This window comes from Herpailurus yagouaroundi, unplaced genomic scaffold (assembly GCF_014898765.1).
Source record: "Herpailurus yagouaroundi ecotype Mexico unplaced genomic scaffold, PumYag 159, whole genome shotgun sequence".
Lineage (NCBI taxonomy): Eukaryota > Metazoa > Chordata > Mammalia > Carnivora > Felidae > Herpailurus > Herpailurus yagouaroundi.
Window position 1 is genome coordinate 51,271,184 of NW_024412400.1, and position 23,323 is coordinate 51,294,506.

At 35.3% G+C, this 23,323-nt stretch overlaps 2 protein-coding genes across 6 annotated transcripts in view; both read left to right on the forward strand.

The window, feature by feature from the left end:
* LEKR1 (leucine, glutamate and lysine rich 1) overlaps positions 1-23,323 on the forward strand; it is a 202,486-nt gene that overhangs the window by 77,925 nt on the left and 101,238 nt on the right. For 4 of the 5 annotated variants that reach the window (XM_040480578.1, XM_040480580.1, XM_040480581.1 and 1 more), the window contains 2 exons: positions 1,244-1,419; positions 10,775-10,960. In XM_040480578.1, the coding sequence (XP_040336512.1) occupies positions 1,244-1,419; positions 10,775-10,960 (362 nt within the window). The remainder of the gene's footprint in view (positions 1-1,243; positions 1,420-10,774; positions 10,961-23,323) is intronic. The other variant, XM_040480583.1, reaches the window with a different exon arrangement.
* LOC121033895 (H/ACA ribonucleoprotein complex subunit 3-like) lies at positions 3,999-4,487 on the forward strand. The gene has a single exon (XM_040480584.1). It carries the CDS (start codon positions 4,050-4,052, stop codon positions 4,242-4,244), a length of 195 nt encoding a protein of 64 aa, XP_040336518.1. The 5' UTR covers positions 3,999-4,049; the 3' UTR covers positions 4,245-4,487.

A 23,323-nucleotide genomic window follows, 5' to 3' on the forward strand; every position in this document is an offset into this window, starting at 1 on the left:
CTGTGTTTTTAGCCTCTGACTGTGCTCATATTGTTGCTCAGCTGTGTGCACATTCAGGTGTCTCCTTTCTCTACAAACCATTCTACTCTGCATTTTCCTCTTCCTCTCCTTGCTATTTAAGTCAAGGTTCTTGACTGCTAGTATCACTTCTGCTTTACTACTCTGTCCTTTCCTACCTAATGTCTCTCTCTCAGATCTTCAGAGGCCTCCTTAATACCAGATACAGTGGACTCTGTTCAGCCTTTAACTGAGGACTTAAACACTGACCACTATTTTTTGTTTACATTTCCTATTTCCTGAATTTCTGATATTATTCTTTTGGCTCGCTGGTCTTTTTTTGAGGGATTATTTTCTGTTATAGTCCTATAAATGTTAGTGTTATCCAGTGTTTTATCCCCAGCACTTCTCACTTCTTCAGTCCTCCAACTGGGTGATATATTATTTTTACTCATTCATTTATTTGTCAGTATTTAAGCATATACTATGTGATAGGTACTATGCTAGGTGCTTGGGAAACTGTGATGAATAAGACAGATATAGTCTCTGCATCATAGATCTAGTCTATCCAGGAAGATATATATTAACCAATTATACACTTCCATGGCTTCAGTCATTACTTACTTACTTACTTATTTATTTTGCTGATAACTTTCAGATCTTGTCTAATTGTTGGGTAAATTATAGGCAGGACATCTGAAGTAATAAATCACTGAGATTGCAAAAAATGTGTGATTTCTTTGAACTGTGTCACTTGATGAAGCAAAAGCACTACATCATTCACTTTAAAAGGTATTCTTTATTATTACCTTGGGTTTTACACTGTCTGGAGAAGCATGGTATGTAGTGAGAATACTGTCTAAGAATCTGAGATTCCCATTTTGGTCTATGATGAAGTCACTGTGACCGAATTTTCTTCACTGTTTACTGTTGAATTAATTTAAAAGGTTAGTAGAATAAATATGTATGAAAAAATTAGCTCTATTTCTTTATAGTTAAAATAATATAATGAAAATGAGTTGGGCTGACCATACACTTCAGTGTTCCTGGGATATTCCTAGTTTATATCTGTCATCTCAGCAAAATACAAATATCACCTCCTTTTACTTTCAAAATTGTCTCCATTTAGACAGTAGATTATATGGTCATTCTCAAACCATTTTTCAAAGAAAACCATTTTTTCAAAGAAATATTTGTTATTATGCTTGCTACTTTTAAAATCCTAATTTTTAAAACTATTTTACAGTCAAAGGTTGGTGGAGTACAAGTATTTGTGGAATAAGACTCTTTCATTACTTACTTTTACTAAAAGGGAGCTAACCAGTATTAAAAATGAAGTATATGACAATTTTCAAAACTGGACTTCACTGAAAGGAGAAGTTTTTCTACAAATTAAATCCATAAGTGAAACAGCCTTGACAGGTTTGTTATGTATATTTAGAATGTAATCATCTTTTTCCTTTTGGTATATCGTACATAATAAGTAATGAAATAATGATATTTGATGTGATGGGACGTATGACTAACTTTTAAAATTATTGTTTGTTGGTAAACTAGGTGGCCATTATGACCTATTTGAACCCTGAAATTCAATAATTTGAACCCTGAAATTCAATAATCTGAAATTAACCATGACACATCTATCTAAAGCTGTGACCAGAAGTCTGTTTATTACTGTTAAGTATGCCAATTTGACTTCTTACACTTTTTTTCTGTTAATGAGTGAGTATCTCATGTTGAATCAGCCTTCCACAGATAACTGATAATTTCTAGACAAAGTAACTACCTAAAAACACCTGGAGAGTGACCAAAATCAAGCACATAGCAGAGAGAATGTCCAAAAATTGAAAAAAGGCATATTACTAAGTGAAAGAAGCCAGACTGAAAGGCTACATACTATATGATTCCAACTAAATGATATTCTGAAAAGGGCAAAACTATGGATATAGTAAAAAAAAGGTCTTTGTTTGCCGGGGGGTGGGGTGGGGGAAGGATGAATAGATTGGGCGTGAAGGATTTTTAAGGCAATGAAAATACTTTGTATGATACTAGAATGGTGGATACATGTCATTATACATTTGTCAAAGCTCAGAATGTAAGCACCAAGAGTGAATCCTAATATAAACTAAGGATTTGGGGGTGTTTGTGATGTGTGAGTGTAGGTTTATTGATTTTAAGAAATGTTGCACTCTGGTGTAGGATGTTGATGATGGGAGAGGCTATGCATGTGTGCGGGCAGAAGTTATATGGGAATCTCTGTACTTCCTGCTTAATTTTCCTATGAGCCTAAAACTGATATTTTATAAAGCCTATTTTTTTTTGAAGTAAAAGAAGAAAATGGCACTGGGTGAATTCCCTGGGGTTTTGTTTTTATTTTTGTTTGTTTAAGGCTAATGGGTTGAGGGCAGAGTATAGTGTGTTCTACACAGGGAAGCTAAAACTCTGAAGAAATCTGTAGTCTTTTTGGCTTGAAGACTGGAGGACATAGATCAAGGCAGCCTCTGAGAAATAAGGGAATATCCCAGAAAAGAGATAATCAGCGAGGGAGAGTTCAGAGTTTGCATATAAGCTTTTTCCAAATCTCTGTCCTACTTCTACAATGCACGTGCACAGGGAAGACTTTAAACAGCCCACCAAAGGCCGAAATAACTGATATTTTAGCTGTCACCCAAGGGTAGACATATTTTACAGTTTGAGTTCAGACAAGTTAGCTGCTTATTAAAATAAAACAATACCAAAAATCACTACCCTTTGGAGGAATATAACAGAATTCAAGGTCTCCTTAGCATAACATCCCCAATGTTCAAGATGCAATCCCCAATTCCTTGAACTGGGAAGAAACAGGAAAGTATGGATCATACTCAAGAGAACAGACAACAGAGACCAATGCTGAGTTGATCCAGATGATATAATTAACTAACCAGGATTTCAAATTAGCTGTTAACTATGTTCAATGACATAAAAGAAAATAAGCTAGTAATGAATGAAAAGAGATAGACTATCTCAGCAAGAAACTATTAAAAATTGGATAGTCAAGATTAGAAAAATATAGTATCTGAAATAAAAATTTACTGGATGGACTTCTATAGCATATTGTGATTATAGAAAAAAGAGTCAGCAAACTTTATTCATTTTGAAGAAGAAAACTAAATAACATTGAAAAAAGATGAACAGAATCCCAGGACTCTAAAAGGATGTAAAAATGATGTATAATTCATAGAGCAACCACTAAAAAATAAATACAAAATGATAAAGCTACAGAGGTAATAAATAAACTAAAAAAATAACTCTTTTAAAAGTATCCAAACAATGGAGAATTACTATCACCTGTCTCTAAGATTTATTATGTATTATGGCATATGGATCATCAATAGATAAATGGAACAATAACCTGGTAAATGATCCCTATTTGTATGATTATTTCACTTTTCACAAATGTGCCAAAACGATCAAATGGGAAACAAGAAAGTCTTTCAACAAATTGTGCTAGAACAGTAGAATACCCATATGGGAAAATATACCTCAAGTCCTACATTACATTGTACATGAAGCTAATTCAAGATAAATCATAGAACTAAATATAAAAGCTAAAACTATCAAAGAAGAAATAGAGGAAAATATCTTCATGAATTGGTAGTAAATGAAGTTTTTTGGATAGAAAAAGACCCAAAAATTGATGTGTTAGACTTTATCAAAATTAAAAATTTCTGTTCATCAAAAGATGCTATTAAGAAAATGAATAGGGGGGCGCCTGGGTGGCGCAGTCGGTTAAGCGTCCGACTTCAGCCAGGTCACGATCTCGCGGTCCGTGAGTTCGAGCCCCGCGTCAGGTTCTGGGCTGATGGCTCGGAGCCTGGAGCCTGTTTCGGATTCTGTGTCTCCCTCTCTCTCTGCCCCTCCCCCGTTCATGCTCTGTCTCTCTCTGTCCCAAAAATAAATAAACGTTGAAAAAAAAAATTAAAAAAAAAAAAAAGAAAATGAATAGGTGGTGAGACTGGCGACGGTTAGGAAGAGGTACAGACGAAATTGGAACTTCTGGCTTCGGTGTGGTCATGTTTCTCCAGTATTACCTCAACGATCAGGTAGACCGGGTCTATATGCTGAAGAAGCTTGACCCTATGGGACAGCAGACCTGCTCAGTTCATCCTGCTCGGTTCTCCCCAGATGACAAATACTCTCGACACCGAATCAACATCAAGAAACGCTTCAAGGTGCTCATGACCCAGCAACTGCGCCCTGTCCTCTGAGGGCCCCTTAAATTTCATGTCTCCTCTGCTACCCCTCAAGAGACTTTCTGAAACCAAGCTCTTCAGTGTGTGAGCCTAGAAGCCTTCTTATCATCCTTGCTCTTTGGAATCGGTTTCATCGTTGCCATTGTTCATGCTTGTGTGAAACAGTCATGGTAGCATACCTCTTAAGGGAACAAGTTTGAATCTTTCCATATTTTGAATTGCTGCCAGGTTATTAAATTGATTTGAAAGAAAAAAAAAGAAAGAAAAAAAATGAATAGGTAAGCCACAGACAGAGAAAATATTTAAAAAAAAACATTTAAAAAACAAAGAATTGCTGTCTGGATTACATAAAGAGCACCAACAAGTCAGTAATGAAAGGACAAACAATCCAGTCAACAATGGCTAGAAGATTTGAGCAGACACTTTACAAGGAAACATATACAGTTGACCAATACGACATGAAAAAGTGCTGAACATTATTGGTCAAAAGGGAAATGCAAATGTCAACAGTACATACCCACTATACTTGTTAAAATGAAAAAGATTGACAACAGCAAATGTTAGTGAGGAAGAAAAGCAACTGGAATTCTTATGCAAATTGGTGAGAGTATAAAATGCTACAACCACTTTGAAAAAAGATCTGACAGTTGTTGTTGTTGTTGTTTAACAAAACTAAAGATACACCTACCCAATGACCCTGAAATTCTTCTTTGGTATTTATGTGCTCTCCCTGCCATGAAAACATATGTCCATACATATATCCTAAAGAAGTGTTCATTGTGTCAGGCTAGTACCCTTAAATAAGGGAGCAAAATTAATGCTCTTATAGCTTAAATATATTTATTAATATATAACTAATATATTAAATATATATAAAAATGTAGACCCATGTAAATATACAGAACTGATTTTTGACAAGAGTGAACAAGCAGTTCAATGGAAGAAGGATAGGCTAGCCTTTTTATTGTTGTTGTTTTTTAACAAACTGAAAATAATAATGGAGGCAATGGAGTGACTGGAGTAACTGGTTACCTATAGGCATAAAAATAAAAAAAGAACCTTGACCAAAACCTTGCACCTTATGCAAAAATTAATTCATAATGGATCATAGACCTAAATGGAAAATAGAAAACTAGACGGGGCGCCTGGGTGGCGCAGTCGGTTAAGCGTCCGACTTCAGCCAGGTCACGATCTTGCAGTCCGTGAGTTCGAGCCCCGCATCAGGCTCTGGGCTGATGGCTCAGAGCCTGGAGCCTGTTTCCGATTCTGTGTCTCCCTCTCTCTCTGCTCCTCCCCCGTTCATGCTCTGTCTCTCTCTGTCCCAAAAATAAATAAACGTTGAAAAAAAAAATTAAAAAAAAAAAAAGAAAATAGAAAACTAGAAAATCTTTGGGACTTAGGATTCTCAGACTTGAACTAAAAGCATGATACATAAAAGGAAAACTTGATAAATAAGAACCTCAACAAAATTAAGAACTTTTATTCTGTGAAAGACCCTGTTAAGAGGATGAAAAGACAAATTACAGATTAGGAGAAAGTATTTGTGGACCACACAAAGGATTTTTATCTGGAATAGATGAAAAACTCTCAAGACTCTACGTTTTAAATAAACAGTTTAATTAGGAAATGGGCAAAATATGTGAGCAAAAATTTCACCTAGAGGTTATGCAGATGGAATAATAAAGCATATGAAAAATTGTTCAACATTAGCCAATTAGGGAAATACAAATTATAACTGTAATGAAATACTACTACACATCTATTAGAATGTCTAAAATTGTAAAGATTTCCTAGAGACATAATTTTAAGTCCATATGATTAAGCTAATAGGACTAAGAACAACAGAAAAATCTTATTAAGATAAAGAAATTATGTAAGATTAATACTAATAATTGTATTTACATTAGCTAGCATTATATGATACTTATTCTAACGGCTAAAAAAAGCTATATTAGCTATAAACTTTAACAATATTATTAACATTTTAAATGACAAATACTTTTTCAATACCAGCTTTTATTTATGATCTATGTGGATATATTCTTAGGGTGTGAGTTGATTCTGCATGACACAGTTCTTCAATTGAAAAGTTGATATAAGGGGCTCCTGGGTGGCTCAGTCGGTTAACTGTCAGACTTTGGCTCAGGTCATGATCTCACAGTCTGTGGGTTCGAGCCCTGCGTTGGGCTCTGTGCTGACAGCTCAGAGCCTGGAGCCTGCTTTGGATTCTGTCTACTTCTCTGTCTGCCCCTCCCCACTTGTGCTCTCTCTGTTTCTCAAAAATAATGAAATGAATGAAAATGAAATGAAAATAAATGAAATGAAAATAAATGGAAAAAAAAAGTTAAACTAGAAAAGTTGATATAAGAAGAACAATGGAAACATTTTTATAAGAAGTAAAACAAACCCGTAATTCCTTTATCCTAACATAGTTGTTTTCATCTTCCCATTTTATCTTCTAGTCCAACACATGCTCATCTATTTTTTTCCATATTTATAATCACAGTGTAAATGCCAGTAAATGTTCTAAAATATGTTATTGGCTAAATTATGTCACTGCACCCCCCCCATTCATATGTTAAAGTTCCAATTCCCAGCACCTCAGAATATATCTGTATTTGGAGTGAGGGTTCTTTTTTCTTAATTTTTTTTTTAATGTTTCATTTATTATTGAGAGACAGAGCGAGACGGAGCATGAGCATGGGAGGGACAGACAGAAGAGGAGACACAGAATTTGAAGCAGGCTCCAGGCTCTGAGCTGTCAGTACAGAGCCCTACGTGGGGCTTGAACCCACCAACTGTGAGATCATGACCTGAGCCGAAGTCGGACTCCCAACCGACTGAGCCACCTAGGCGCCCCTAGGGTTCTTAAAGAAATAAATTTAAATGGGTGGGCTCTAATCTGATTGGTGTTCCTTATAAAAACAGAGGAAACAGAAACATACAGAAGAAAGAGTCTTGAAGACACAGGAAGAAGATGGCCTTTTATAAGCCAAGTAGAGAGGCCTGGAACAGATCTGTCCTTCATGGCCCTTGAAAGAAACCAACCTAGCTGATACCTTAATCTCAGACTTCTTAGCCTCCAGAATTGTGAAAAAATCAATCTCTGCCCCTTAAGCTACCCGGTCTCTGCTACTTTGTTACAGCAGCCCTAGCAAACTCATAATATAGTGAACCCCATACAAATTCACAACATTATTTGAGATACTTTAAAAGTTTTGCACATTAAAATTTAGGCTTAAAATCAAAGTCCAGAACAGAAACAACGTTCCTAGAAAAGGCTTTGCTTAATATTTTCTTGCTGGCAAGAATGTTGATTATTGAATAGCGGATATGAGTAAAATATTTCCTACCCCTCTAATGAGTGGCTATCTCTTTATATAATCAATGTTTTTAAGCTCAAATATTCATAGATTAGGTTTTCTTTTTTTTTCTTGTATTACTTTAAAAAAATTTTTTTTGAGGTTTATTTATTTTTTGATAGAGAGAGAGACAGAGTGCAAGGGGGGAGGGGGGAGGGGCAGAGAGGGAGACACAGAACCCAAAGCAGACTCCAGGCTCTGAGCTGTCAGCACAGAGCCCAATGTGGGGCTCGAACTCAGTCTGTGAGATCATGACCTGAGCTGAAGTCGGACGCTCAACCGACTGAACCACCCAGGCACCCATTTTTTTTTTTAAGTTTTTTTTGAGGTTTATTTATTTTTTGAGAGAGAGAGAGAGAGAGCTAGCATAGATTAGGTTTTATTAAAGCAGAGCATACCTATTTTGATAAAAGAAATTTCAGGAAAAAATATTTTTACCAAGGTCGATTATTTTAAGTGTAGAATCAGTTTGTTTCCACTCTCAAAATAACTATTGGATAGCTCCTGAATTTTTAAAATTCAAGTTCCAAATTAGGCTTGGAAATGTAGTCCACATATTTTCATAAAATTGAAGAAATTAGGGATGAAATAGGCCTATTTTCTCATGCTATTAAAAATGTTAGCTGCTTTTGCATATGTGTTTTTACTACCTTACCTAGCCTAACATTAAAGAATCTGTGACTCAAAATGCTTGCCTCTGAAGTGAAGGGCAAGATAAGACAAAAAATATTCAGGATACTGTATTCAACTAGTATATCAGAAACTATTTAGAAGTTTTGCTCAATAAAGCCTTTACTCATTTGGTTGGTATGTATTGAGCTCCTGTTATTTCTAGGACATCATGGTAAAAATTGTGGGTGGAATAAAAAATGACTAATATATGGTCTCTGGCCTAAGTAACTTACAGTCTAATAATAGATCACATGTATACATATTATCAGTGCAGTAAAAATGGTGTAAATTGGTATGAGTTCTAGGAAGATCCAGGTCACTTCCAGATTGGGTCAGAAAAGATTGCCAGGCCATGGTAGCATATGAGCAATAGCAAGCCAAATGAATGAAGTTAGAAGGACCTTCTTCATAGGGGGTGCTGAGATAAGGGAAACCAAGGTGGGTACAACAACCAGAATAGGTTAACCTGGTGGAAATCATAACTTCTGAACTCCAAATTGGAACACGTGACTGACAAATATGATGCTGTAGAATGATGAAGGTAGGACCCAGTATTTGACATCAGGATTGCCGTAGGTACAGGGAATGTGTCATTTGTCGAGGGTGAGTTAATTCCCCTTCACTGAGTTTTAGTCTTCTAATTTCACATTAGAAATATAGCTCCTATTAGTTTGGAAATCTTGCTGTACTTTTCCATGTATTAGAATATATTTCACAACTGAATTTGTATTGCAGATTCTTATTCTTCTAATGTCAGATAGAAAGTCATGTTGACATGAGTAGTTATTTTAGAGACAGATAGCAGTGTACACTTACAGAGTCAGCCTGCTAACCTAAGCAGCATCATTCTGGCAAATGAAAAATAGGTGACAGCATGTGCGGATTCCTCTGCACTGTCATTCTGACTTAAACACAGATATGATTAGGATATGATACAGTTTATTCAGCAGAAGGAGCCACCTTTATGGATACAGAAATACTAGAGAAAAATTGGGCCTAAAGAAAAACTGCAACCTCCATATTTTTTAAATTCTATTCTTTTAAAATTTTACACACTAGTGTGTTAGCAGTTTTCTTTACACAAATGGGTGCATATCCGTAAGTATTTAGAAGCATATAGTTATTCTTAGGAAAAATATTCCCATTTAAGTAATTGTTTGAATATGGTAGAACCTCACTTACTTGGTCCCTGCCAATTTATTTCTCCAGGTTTTCCATTTTGAGCAACAATTAGAAGTGAAGTAGGTGCCAGACTCCTTGTGGTCACCCCTAAATCTGTCTTGACGGTCACATTTTCTTTCGGACATGCTCATCACCCACAGAAAGACATTTTACTTTCTCTCCTTGGACCACATTCCTAATTCTATTCTTCACCATCCTTTAAGGCATGTTCTCTTCTCTGTGCTCTGTCTAGCCAACCGCTTTACTTCTCTTTAACCACTTACCAGCCCTATTGCCTCTGATGCCATGTCTGTCTTCTGGCTCTCTGCTTCAGGTCTTCACTAGCCTATCTGGTGCTGTGGTGCCCCCAAGACCAAGCCAGTCTCCTCTGATCCCCAATCACATGCTACACCCATCACATGGCCCAGGATAAGCTAAACAAGAAAGGGGATGCCAAGTGAACTATCTGGAAAAGCAGACTGTCAGATTTTCACATAGATCACCTCCTCATCAATTCAAATTAATTGCGGTTGTACAAATTTTATAGTATTTTATCATTATTGTGTGTGTATTTTTATATTTTAGTGGTGGTTTAAGACAGTGCTGAAGAGACTGCTTAAGGGAGAGCTTGATGATTATTCTGAAGGATAATATGTTCCATGCATTTCTCACAAAATTATATAAAATTAGCACATTTAAATCTACATAATGCTGTGAAGGCATATTTTTATTAAACTTAATCTAAGTAGATAGAATAATGACAAGTGATTGCTATGATAAAATTCTGGTCTCATTTTGAGTGGACAAAGTATTATTAGAATCATTAAGCTCTATTAACTAATACTTTCTGCCCATAAATTTATTAGCTTTAGACACTGAATCCTTTTATTCCTCTCCACCCCTACTGTCTTTCTTCATAATTTGTATAGAATGTACCCTAATTACTCTCCTAGAAATGCCACCCAACCAGCTCACGCTAGCATATTTAAATGTACTTTTCTGAATCATGTTGCCAAGAAAACAATTTAATTTCAATAAAACTCAGAACATTATGCAGATATTGTGTTATTCATTTATGTGAGCATTTAAAAAGCAAGATGGATTGCCATTTAATACAATTTAAAGGCTAACCTACTAAAACTTTTTATGCATCATTTAGCAATGCAATCCTTCTTCTTTCTTTTTCAGAATAACTACTAAATTTAAATTTTTTGGTTAGGTGTCATTCTACTGACAGAAAAGTTATCTTGACTTTCAACTATTGATTTTCTAGAAAAAAATAATCATTCTACAGGGAAATGATTTATGATTCAATTTTGTCTATTTGCAAACTTTGACTTTTCTATACAGAAATAGAGATACTAAAGAAAAGTTTGACAGTGTCCCAGAGAAATAAGATGTGCCTTGAAGAGGAAATGAAAAATCTGAAATTGTTGTCAGATGCAGCCATACTGAGGTCTCAGCAGATTCAGACATCCCAACAACAGGAAGCAAACTTGCAAACCAGATGCCATGACTTGGAAAAAGAAGTACTAGGTAAAAGAGAATGATTTTATTTGCTGTTGTTAGCAACTGGCCATAACAAAGAAGTATTTACATTTTTATTTATTTTATAATCACAGCAAAATCTTGTTTTAATTAGTGTTGCAAATATGGCTAATTACTAGTAACTAGGTCAATAACTGTGTCTGTGATCAATATTTACTATCATCCCTTCTGATTCTGCCATTGAGAGTGAATGCCATTCACAATTAAGTGAATATATTCCTTCATTTTCCCAAAGGAAAAATTAAAAACTGTGTTTGGTGGGGCGCCTGGGTGGCTCAGTCGGTTAAGCGTCCGACTTCGGCTCAGGTCATGATCTCATGGTTGGTGGGCTCGAGCCCCGCGTCGGGCTCTGTGCTGACAGCTCAGAGCCTGGAGCCTGTTTCAGATTCTGTGTCTCCCTCTTTCTCTGACCCTCCCCGGTTCATGCTTTCTCTCTCTGTCTCAAAAATAAACAAATGTTAAAAAAAAAAATTTAGAAAAAAACCTGTGTTTGGGGCACTATGGGCAAAGGTTTTAAATTTCTACCTGAGAGGAATGAGTGTCTTGGCACTATGGAATTTGTACTTTTCCCTAAAGGCAATAGGAATCCTTGAAAATTCATAATTAATTTTCATTCAAGGAGAATACTATAATACAAGCAGTGTTTTAGCAAAATTAAGTTATTACAATGATTGGGGGTGTTCCAGATAATCAAGAAATTGGAGCTAGGTAGCCATTTAAAAAATATCTTTGCTGATAACCCAGGCCCGAGACTAACTGTAACAAACTGAAGTAGGAAGGGACTACATTTTTTTGGGGTCCTAATATGCACTGTATGTAAATTACTTCTGTCAGTTGCCACAGGGATCATGAAAAACAGGTATAATTGTCCCATCTTGCAGAGAAGAGAATCAAAGCCTAGAAAGGTAACAAGCCTGTTTTCACATAGCTGGTAAATGGTAGGGAGTGAAACAGTTCAGATTCCAAGATTCGTGCTCATCGCACTGTGTCTCCTTGTTCATCTCCGTGGCCACAATGGGAAAACCAAGATAGAATCAAGATTGAGCAGACTACCCAGGATTAGAGAGGTGAACATCTGGCTAAGTAGACAGGGAGAGAAGGAAGTCACAGAGGACTCTGAACCTCTTTTCTTGAGAGTATTTAATGATGGGAGCACACCACAGACTAGGAAATCTGGAGAGAAAGTGGTGCTGGAATGGAAAATAAGGACTCGTTACGTGAAGTTGGAGCAGATATCAAATATTTTAATTTTCCCTTCTGTGAATTACCTATTTATAGATTTTGCCAATTTTCTATTGCATTATTGGAATTTTTCTTGATAATTTTTAAGAGCAGTTTGTATAATGTAGTAATTATAATCTATATTCGGTTTTTTTCTAATGTATAATTTGTTGACTTTTTATGGTAAATTTTACTACCAAAATTTTTCATTTTGATGTGATCAAATGATATGTCTTGTATTGTTTTTGGTTAGTTTTGGTTAAAACATTCTTAAATTGTACAGATAGTCTCGAGGTTTTTTTTTACATTTAAGTCATTAATCCATGTAAGATTTATTTTTTATATGGTATGAGATATGGGGGATTAGTTTTATTCTTTCCAAATGGATAACCAGTTGTATCAGTATTGTATATTAAATAATCCATCCTTTTACACTGAATAGAACTATTTGTCATATGTTAAAATTTTATATATGTTAGCATTGATTATTGTGTTCTCTTTTGTTCCACAAATTTATTTATATACCATTCATACGTATTCATCTGAATATAGTGACTTAATAGCATAATCTCACAGCTGGTAAATCCTTTCTCTTTCTACTGTTCTTACTTTTTAAATATATACATGGAGGAGTTAGTCTTCAATTTGAATTTTTTAAGATCCTGTATTTACTTCTAATCCAAAGACTAATTGATACTTAGTAAAGTTTTTCTCCTCCAGTCTTTATACTCTTCTTACATATTTATATTTACAAGAAGTTATTCTTCCACATGAAGTTAAGGTAATTTCATTTAATACTAATCCCAACAGAGATTCTAGCTGGAATTGCATTATATTTACATATTAAATTTTGGAGAATTGGCATTTTTAGTGATATTAAGTCTCAATATTGTAAAAGTCTTCTCATTCAAGAATATAGTATGTCCTTTCATTTCTTTAAGCTTTTTTTGTTTTTAATTATGATTTCTTAGTTTTATTTGGCTATGTTACTTTTTCCTTCTTGTTAAATTTATGACTGTCATGTTTTTGCATCTACTATAAGTGGACTTTTTTCACTATTTCAGTCTCTTGGTATTTTGTTTTTGTTTTTGTTTTGGTGCCAAAACGTGCTTTTATTATAGCACAGAGACAAGACAAGTAGGCAGAAAGAGTTGCACTGGGATTGTGAGGAGTAATTGGTTATATACTTTTTAGTTAGTGGGGGTTAGGGATAAGGTAAGTCTCTAAGGAATTTGAGCATGTTAAAAAGCAAGGTCTCCAGGATCTTGGAGGGCTGTTGTTAAGATAAGGTTGCTTTTAGTCTTTAATGAAACATCAACAGTAAAGTAGCCATGAGTTCCTTGAGGAATGTCACACTCTGCATGTCTCAGGAATTTATAAGTGGGGGGTTGCAAGTTGTAAAGAGATGATTTTAGCCCCATTTCTCTTACCTTTGTTCTCTTCATCATTTGTCCCCTGAATTACTTGACCCTTAAATCTTTAAGGTTGCTGAGGGTGGAAGGTCTTATCTTCTGTAACTTTTTGCTGCTGAATAGGGGCATTGGTCATTTGGGGTTATAGGAATTGTTAAAAGCAGAAGCAGCCAAATCCAAGGTAGACAACATATATGAATCTCCTTGAGTACAAAAGATTATCTGTCCACTTGAAGTTATGCCACTGAGGGAGTCTGGGCACCAGGTGGAGAGACATTTAAAAGACAGCAAAACACGAATGAAATTATTATGAGAAAAAGAAGCCCAATAAAGAGACCTTTGATAGTTGACCAAAATCCTCCAGTTCAGGAGTTTAACCAATTATTAAAGGAGAGGGAGAGATTGTTTAAAGTGGCAATTTGAGGGGCACCTGGGTGGCTCAGTCGGTTGGGCATCTGGCTTTGGCTCAGGTAGTGATCTCACGGTTCATGGGTTTAAGCCTCACGTTGGGCTCTGTGCTGACAGCTCGGGGCTTGGAGTCTAACTTCAGATTCTGTGTTTTTACTCTCTCTCCACCCTTCCCTCTCTCTCTCTTTCTCAAAAAAAAAAAAAATAAAACATTGGGGCGCTTGGGTGGTTCAGTCGATTAGGTTGCCGACTTCAGCTCAGGTCATGATCTATAGGCCTGTGAGTTCGAGCCCCACATCAGGCTCTGTGCTGACAGCTGGGAGCCTGGAGTCGGCTTCGAATTCTGTGACTCCCTAGCTCTCTGCCCCTCCCCTGCGCGTGCTCTCTCTCTCAAAAGTAAACATTAAAAAAATTTTTTTTAAATAAAACATTAAAAAAATTTTAAGAAGTGCCAATTTGAGCACAATTAGCAATCCTGTTACATTTTGGTGATAATCTGGAATATATATGTAGCATTCAGTGTTTATGATGGCACATGTTCCACCCATGCTGCAGTTAAAACATCTAATACCATTTTATTTTGTAGAACTGCTTTATGAATGAGTTATTTCAGTGTTTAATATTGTAATGCTATTTGAGAGTCACGTAAGGCCTTAATCGTGTAGCAGGTGGTGTTAGCCATGATATAGACTCTGTTTTGTTTAGCAAGCAATCAGGTAATTAATAAGAGACACTTCTACAGAAACAAAAGAAAAATATAGGTTAATGGTTGGAGCAAATTACAAACCCAGTGTCTGGGTCTTGAGTGCTCCTAGTGAAAGATTTTCAGATGTCAGGCTTGAAGCATTCTCATATGGTGTGGGAACAGGCAGCCGGAATCAGATGAGTTTTTCTGGTTTGTAATTTAAGTGTCTCTGGTGATCATTTTGACCCACAGAGCAGGCACAAAGATTGTCTATACACAAGTTTTGTGGCAATTTCTCTAAAGCTGAACTCAAGTTGTCCAGCATCAGTTTTCAGTGTTTTAGGAAAAAGGACAGTTTTAGTTAAAAGAATGGAAGAAAATTGAAATCTTCATATTTGTTGATAGAATAAGGAAAGGTTATTGATTTTTGTGTATTTGTCTTATACCCATCAACTTTATAAAATCCTCATATTCTACTAGTTTTTTTACTAGTATCTCTTGGATTATCTAGTTCTACAATTGTATCACCTGCTCAATACCCACCCAAAAAGAGTTCATCTATTTTTTTCCAGTGTTTGTATCTGTTATTTTATTTTCTTATCTTGTTAATATCTTATGAAGTTCATTTGAACCCCTCAGACTTTGTTAAATAATAATGGCATTGAACATCCATATCTACTTACTGATTTTAATTGAAATTATTTGGTGCTTTGCCACTTGGAATTATGTTTGATGTTTTTGGTAAATATTTATTTTTAATTAACTATTTTACTTGTATTCCAATTTTAGTTAGATGTTTTAAATGAAATGCTGTTGGATTTTGTTAAGTGCCTCTCAGCATCTATTGATATAATAGTGTTTTTTCTCCTTTAACCAACTGGTAAAATGGACTAGTATTATTGAATTTCTTGATGTTGAAGTTTCTTTGCTTTCATGGAATAAGCCATGCATCATTTACTTTTTGAATATATCATTTGCTACATGTATATATTTTATTTGTAAATTTTGTGCATATATATTAATAAATGAGATTGCTTTATAAGGTTTTTTTTTTACTAGCAAGTACTAATTTTATCAGAGCTTTGCATTAAAATTAAGTGAACATCATAAACAGGTTTAATCACATGAATTATCCATTTTTTAAAGTTAGATAAAACTTGACCTGAACCACATATCATTAGGTAAAATTCAATTATGAACTCCTTTGATTTCAGTATGTCTTTGAATGGTATTTAGTATTTTCAGAGTTGTCTGTGGTAATTGACTATTTGAATATTCAGTTCTTCTCACATCAGTTTTGATTCTTTATATTTGGATGGTAAATTATTCAATTTTCTCTAAGATTTCAAATTTATACCCATAATATGGAATGCAATACTCTTATTTTAAAATATTCCCTCTGTCTGTGATTAGGCCTGATATCTGATTTTTAATCTTGTCTATTTTTCGTTTATCTTTTATTATTTATCAGGCTTGCAAGGCCTTCATTTTTTAGTCTTTTCAAAGAACTAGCCTTTGTATTTTTTATGCTATTACTTTTATTTTCTATAACATTACTTTCCATCTCTATATTTATTAATTTCCTATTCCTAGTTTCTTTTTATTTTTTGTTTTTATTTTTCAGACTTCTGAAGGGAATACTTCGTTCTTTTATTTCTCATCTTTTTTTTGTTCAATGATAGAGGCATTTGAAGGAATGAGTTTTCCTATGAGTAAAATTTTATCTATGTCTCATATATTCAATATGAATTATTCTTCTTTTCAATACTGTCTAAGTACTGTGTAATTTCTAATTTTTTCTTTGGTGAAAGGGTTATCTAGGAGTATATTTCTGAATTTCTAAGTATGTAGTTAATTATTTGGGGAAGGAGTTACTTTCTTATTATTTATTTAACTTGAGAGTATTCTGACTAAATAATGTGACTTATAATACCTTTTTGAATTTGTGGAGCTCTCCTGTATGTTGAATACATGATCTAGTGCTATAGATATTCCTTAAAAATACAAAATGTAATTCTCAGCTTCATGGTTATAATGGTATCTCAGCTGATTATAGGATTCTTGAGTTCTTTTCTCTCAGTACACTGTGGATGCTCTTCTTCTAGCTTTCAATGTTGCAAATGTTACTGCAGCTCTGATTCTTTTTCCTTTAAAGGTACTTCATTCTTTAGCCTGAAAACTTGTTAGATTTTTATTTCTCTTGTTTTTTTTTTTTTCTCTTTTTCTTCACTGGGCTTCAGTTGGATCACTCATAATCCTTGGTTCATGACACATATGTACTGGCTGGGACTTCATGTACAATCTTGAATATAATAATAATAGTGGGCATCCTTATCTCATTCACAGTTTAAAAAAATACACTGCTGAATAACTTTTGGTTTTAAGCAGAAATTATAATGAATGTAAAATATCTAGAGAATGATATTAAAAGCACTATATATCAAAACTTGCGGAATACAGCAAAAGAAGTGTTTTCAGGGAGATGTATAGCTTTAGGAGTCATATAAGAAGGAAAGGACAGGGACACCTGAATGGCTCAGTTGGTTGAGCATCAACTCGATTTCAGCTCAGGTTGTGATTTGGAGTCTGCTTAAGATTCTCTCTTTCTCTCTCTCCCCCCATGCCGCCCCCCTCTCCCTCTGCCCACCCCCACTCACATGCTCTCTCACTCTCTCTAAAATTTAAAAAAAAAAAAGAAAAAAGAAGGAAAGAACAAACTCAAATAACAGAAGAAAAAATAATAAAAATAATACCAGCAGTGAGTGAAATAGAAAAGAGATGATAAAGAAGACCAGAAAAACAAAGCATTGATATTTTTTTTAAAAACCAACAAAGTAGACCTTTGGCAAGTTTAATCAGAAGATGAGAGAAAATACAAATGTAAAATGTGAGTAATGAAAGAGGGGCAGTTACTACAGATAAAGGGTAAAAAAATAATAATAAAAGTGGATGCTGTCAACAATCTTATGCCAACAACTGTGAAGCCTTAGATGAAATGGATATACTATTAGAAAACTATATCTTACCAAGACTTACTCAAAAAAATTAAATGGCCCTATAACTATTAAAGAGATTGGAGCAATGTCTTCTCACAAAGAAAAAAACAATTTTTTTAACAAGCAATCTACCAACTTTCAGGGAACAAAAGTCTTTTTTTTTTTTAATATATGAAATTTATTGTCAAATTGGTTTCCATATAACACCCAGTGCTCATCCCAAAAGGTGCCCTCCTCTATACCCATCACCCACCCTCTCCTCCCTCCCACCCCCCATCAACCCTCAGTTTGTTCTCAATTTTTAACAGTCTCTTATGCTTTGGCTCTCTCCCACTCTAACCTCTTTTTTTTTTTTAATTTTTTTAATTTTTTTAAATTTTTTTGTAAAAGTCTTAATGTTATACAGTATTTTCTTTCCTTTTTTAAAAATTTTTAATTAATTTTTTTTTAATTTACATCCAAATTAGTTAGCATATAGTGCAACAATGATTTCAGGAGTAGATTCCTTAGTGCCCCTTACCCATTTAGCCCATCCCTTCTCCCAGAACCCCTCCAGTAACCCTGTTTGTTCTCCATATTTATGAGTCTCTTCTGTTTTGTCCCCCTCCCTGTTTTTTTGTTATTTTTGCTTCCCTTCCCTTATGTTCATCTGTTTTGTCTCTTAAAGTCCTCATGTGAGTGAAGTAATATGGTATTTGTCTTTCTCTGATTAATTTCACTTAGCATAATACCCTCTAGTTCCATCCACGTAGTTGCAAATGGCAAGATTTCATTCTTTTTGATTGCCGAGTAATACTCCATTGTGTGTGTGTGTGTGTGTGTGTGTGTGTGTGTATGTATATATATATATATATATATATATATATATATATATACCACCTCTTCTTTATCCATTCATCCATTGATGGACATTTGGGCTCTTTCCATACTTTGGCTATTGTTAATAGTGCTGCTATAGACATTGGGATGCATGTGTCCCTTCAAAACGGCATACCTGTATCCCTTGGATAAATACCTAGTAGTGCCATTGCTGGGTTGTAGGGTAGTTCTATTTTTAGTTTTTTGAGGAACCTCCATACTGTTTTCCAGAGTGGCTGCACCAGCTTGCATTGCAACCAAGAATGCAAGAGATCCTCTTTGTCCTCATCCTCGCCAACATCTGTTGTTGCCTGAGTTGTTAATGTTAGCCGTTCCAACAGGTGTAAGGTGGTATCTCGTTGTGGTTTTGATTTGAATTTCCCTGAGGATGAGTGATGTTGAACATTTTTTCATGTGTTGGTTGGCCATCTGGATGTCTTCTTTGGAAAAGTGTCTATTCATGTCTTTTGCCCATTTCTTCACTGGATTATTTGTTTTTTGGGTGTTGAGTTTGAGAAGTTCTTATAGATGTTGGATACTAACCCTTTATCTGATATGTCACTTGCAAATATCTTCTCCCATTCTGTCGGTTACCTTTTAGTTTTGCTGATTGTTTCCTTTGCTGTGCAGAAGCTTTTTATTTTGATGAGGTCTCAATAGTTCATTTTTGCTTTTGTTTCCCGTGCCTCCGGAGACATGTTGAGTAAAAAGTTGCTGTGGTCAAGATAAAAGAGGTTTTTGCCTTCTTTCTCCTTGAGGAATTTGATGGCTTCCTGTCTTACATTTAGGTCTTTCATCCATTTTGAGTTTATTTTTGTGTATGGTGTAAGAAAGTGGTCCAGGTTCATTATTCTGCATGTCTCTGTCCAGTTTTCACAGCACCACTTGCTGAAGAGACTGTCTTTATTCCATAGGATATTCTTTCTTGCTTTGTCAAAGATTAGTTGGCCATATGTTTGTGGGTCCCTTTCTGGGTTCTCTATTCTATTCCATTGATCTGAGTGTCTGTTCTTGTGCCAGTACCATACTGTCTTGATGATTACAGCTTTGTAGTATAGCTGAAGTCCGGGATTGTGATGCCTCCTGCTTTGGTTTTCTTTTTCAAGATTGCTTTGGCTATTCGGGATCTTTTCTGGATCCATACAAATTTTAGGATTATTTGTGCTAGCTCTCTGAAGAATGCTGATGTTTTTTTTGATAGGGATTGCATTGACTGTGTAGATTTCTTTGGGTAATATCAACATTTTAACAGTATTTGTTCTTCCTATCCAGGAGCATGGAATCTTTTTCCATTTTTTTTTGTGTGTTTTCTTCAATTTCTTTCATAAGCTTTCTATAGTTTACAGTGTATAGATTTTTCACCTCTTTGGTTGGATTTATTCCTAGGTATTTTATGGTTTTGGTGCAATTGTAAATGGAATCGATTCCCTGATTTCTCTTTCTGTTGCTTCATTGTTGGTGAATAGGAATGCAACCGATTTCTGTGAGTTTATTTTATATCCTGCTGCTTTGCTGAATTCATGAATCAGTTCTAGCAGTTTTTTGGTGGAATCTTTAGGGTTTTACATATAGAGTATCAGGTCATCTGTGAAGAGTGAAAGTTTGACCTCTTCCTGGCTGATTTGGATACCTTTTATTTTTTGTGTTGTCTGATTGCTGAGGCTAAGACTTCCAATACTCTGTTGAATAACAGTGGTGAGAGTGGACATCCCTGTATTCCTCCTGACCTTAGGGGGAAAGCTCTCAGTTTTTCCCCATTGAGGATGATATTAACATTGGGTCGTTCATATATGGCTTTTATGATCTCGAGGTGTGATCCTTCTATGCCTACTTTCTTGAGGGTTTTTGTCAAGAAAGGATGCTGTATTTTGTCAAATGCTTTCTCTGCATCTATTGAGAGGATCATATGGTTCTTGTCCTTTCTTTTATTGATGTGATGAATCACATTAATTGTCTTGCAGATCTTGAACCAGCCCTGCATCCCAGGTATAAATCCCGCTTGATCGTGGTGAATAATTTTTTTAATGTATTGTTGGATCTGGTTGGCTAATATCTTGTTGAGGATTTTTGAATCCATGTTCATCAGGGAAATTGGTCTAAAGTTCTCCTTTTTAGTGGGGTCTCTGGTTTTGGAATCAAGGTAATCCTGGCTTCATAGAGTTTGGAAGTTTTCCTTCCATTTCTATTTTTTGGAACTGCTTCAAGAGAATAGGTGCTAACTCTTCCTTAAATGTTTGGTAGAATTCCCCTGGAAAGCCATCTGGCCCTGGACCCTTGTTTTTTGGGAGATTTTTGATTACTAATTCAATTTCCTTATTGGTTATGGGTCTGTTCAAATTTTCTATTTCTTCCTGTTTCAGTTTTGGTAGTATATATGTTTCTAGGAATTTGTCCACTTCTTCCAGATTGCCCATTTTATTGGCATATAATTGCTGATAATATTCTCTTATTATTGTTTTTATTTCTGCTGTGTTGGTTATGATCTCTCCTCTTTCGTTTTTTATTTTATTTATTTGGGTCCTTTCCTTTTTCTTTTTGATCAAACTGGCTAGTGGTTTTATCAATTTTGTTAATTCTTTCAAAGAACCAGCTTCTGGTTTCATTCATCTGTTCTACTGGTTTTTTTTGTTTTTGTTTTTGTTTTTTGTTTTGATTTTGATAGCATTAATTTCTGCTCTGATCTTTATTATTTCCTGTCTTCTGCTGGTTTAGGGTTTTATTTGCTGTTTTTTTCAAGCTCTTCAAGGTGTAAGGTTAGGTTGTATATCTGAGATCTTTCTTCCTTCTTTAGGAAGGCCTGGATTGGTATATGCTTTCCTCTTATGACCACCTTTGCTGTGTCCCCAAGGTTTTGGGTTGTGGTGTTATCATTTTCATTGGCTTCCATATACTTTCTAATTTCCTCTTTATCTTCTCGGTTAGCCCATTCATTCTTTAGTAGGATGTTTTTCAGTTTCCAAGTATTTCTTACCTTTCCAAATTTTTTATTGTGGTTGATTTCAAGTTTCATAGCATTGTGGTCTGAAAATATGCACAGTATGATCTTGATCTTTTTGTACTTGCTGAGAGCTGATTTGTGTCCCAGTATGTGGTCTATTCTGGAGAATGTTCCATGTGCACTGGAGAAGAATGTATATTCTGCTGCTTTAGGATGAAATGTTCTGAATAGATCTGTTAAGTCCACCTGGTCCAGTGTGTCATTTAAAGCCATTATTTCCTTGTTGATTTTTTGATCAGATGATCTGTCCATTGCTGTGAGTGTGGTTTTGAAATCTCCTACTATTATGATATTTTCAATGAATTTCTTTATGTTTGTGATTGATTTATATATTTAGGTTCTTCCACATTTGGTGCATCAATGTTTACAATTGTTAGGTCTTGGTGGATAGACCCCTTGATTATGATATAATGCCCTTCTGCATCTCTTGACACAGTCTTTATTTTAAAGTCTGGATTGTCTGGTATAAGTGTGGCTACTCTGGCTTTCTTTTGTTGACCATTAGCATGATAGATGGTTCTCCATCCCCTTTCTTTCAATCTGAAGGTGTCTTTAGGTCTCAAGTGGGTCTCTTGTAAGCAGCATACAGATGGATCTTGTTTTTCTATCCATTCTGTTACCCTATGTCTTTTGATTGGAGCATTGAGTCCATTGACATTTATAATGAGTACTGAAAGATATGAATTTATTGCCATTATGTTGTTTGTAGAGTTGGAGTTTCTGGTGGTGTTCTCTGGCCATTTCTAATCTTTGTTGCTTTTGGTCTTTATTTATTTATTTTATATTTTCCTCTTTTCTCCCCTCAGAGAGTCCCCCTTAAAATTTCTTGCAGGGCTGGTTTAGTGGTCACAGACTCCTTTAATTTTTGTTTGGGAAACTTTATCTCACCTTCTATTTTGAATGATGGCCTTGCTGGGTAAAGAATTCTTGGCTGCATATTTTTCTAATTCAGCACATTGAATATATCCTGCCATTCCCTTCTGACCTGCCAAGTTTCTGTGGATAGGTCTGCTGCAAACCTGATCTGTCTTCCCTTGTAGGTTAAGGGCTTTTTTTTCCTTGCTGCTTTCATGATTCTCTCCTTGCCTGAGTCTTTTGTGAATTTGACTATGATATATATGCCTTGTTGATGGTCAGTTTTTGTTGAATCTAATGGGGGTCTTCTGTGCTTCCTGGATTTTGATGTCTGTGTCTTTCCCCAGGTTAGGAAAGTTTTCGGCTATGATTTGCTCACAGTTCACTGATTTCTCTAATTCTTAAATCATGCTCTTTTGCCTTAATGTCCCTCTTTTTTTCTGTTTCATTATTCTCCATCAGTTTGTCCTCTGTAACGCTAATTCTCTGTTCTGCCTCATCCATCCTTGCCGCTGTGGCATCAATCCATGATTGCAGCTCAGTTATAGCATTTTTTATTTCATCCTGACTAGTTTTACTTCTTTAATCTCCACAGAAAGCTATTCTAACCTATTTTCCACTCCAGCTAGTATTCTTATTATCATGATTCTAAATTCTGGTTCAGACATCTTGCTTGTGTCTGTTTGGTTAAATCCCTGGCTGTCGTTTCTTCCTGCTCTTTCTTTTGGGGTGAATTCCTTCGTTTCATCATTTTGAAGGGAGAAAAGGAATTAATGAAGTAGAAAAAATTAAAATTAAAAAAATATTAAAAGTAAAACATTAAACACACACACACAAATCGAATAAATGATGCTAGATCCTAGGTGTGTTTTGGTCTGGGTGTTGAAAGTGGCTTGATAGATTAGAGAAAAAAAGGGG

What these genes read in the sequence shown, in the direction of transcription:
- LOC121033895 (XM_040480584.1), top strand. Translation starts at nt 4,050, where the DNA reads ATGTTTCTCCAGTATTACCTCAACGATCAGGTAGACCGGGTCTATATG.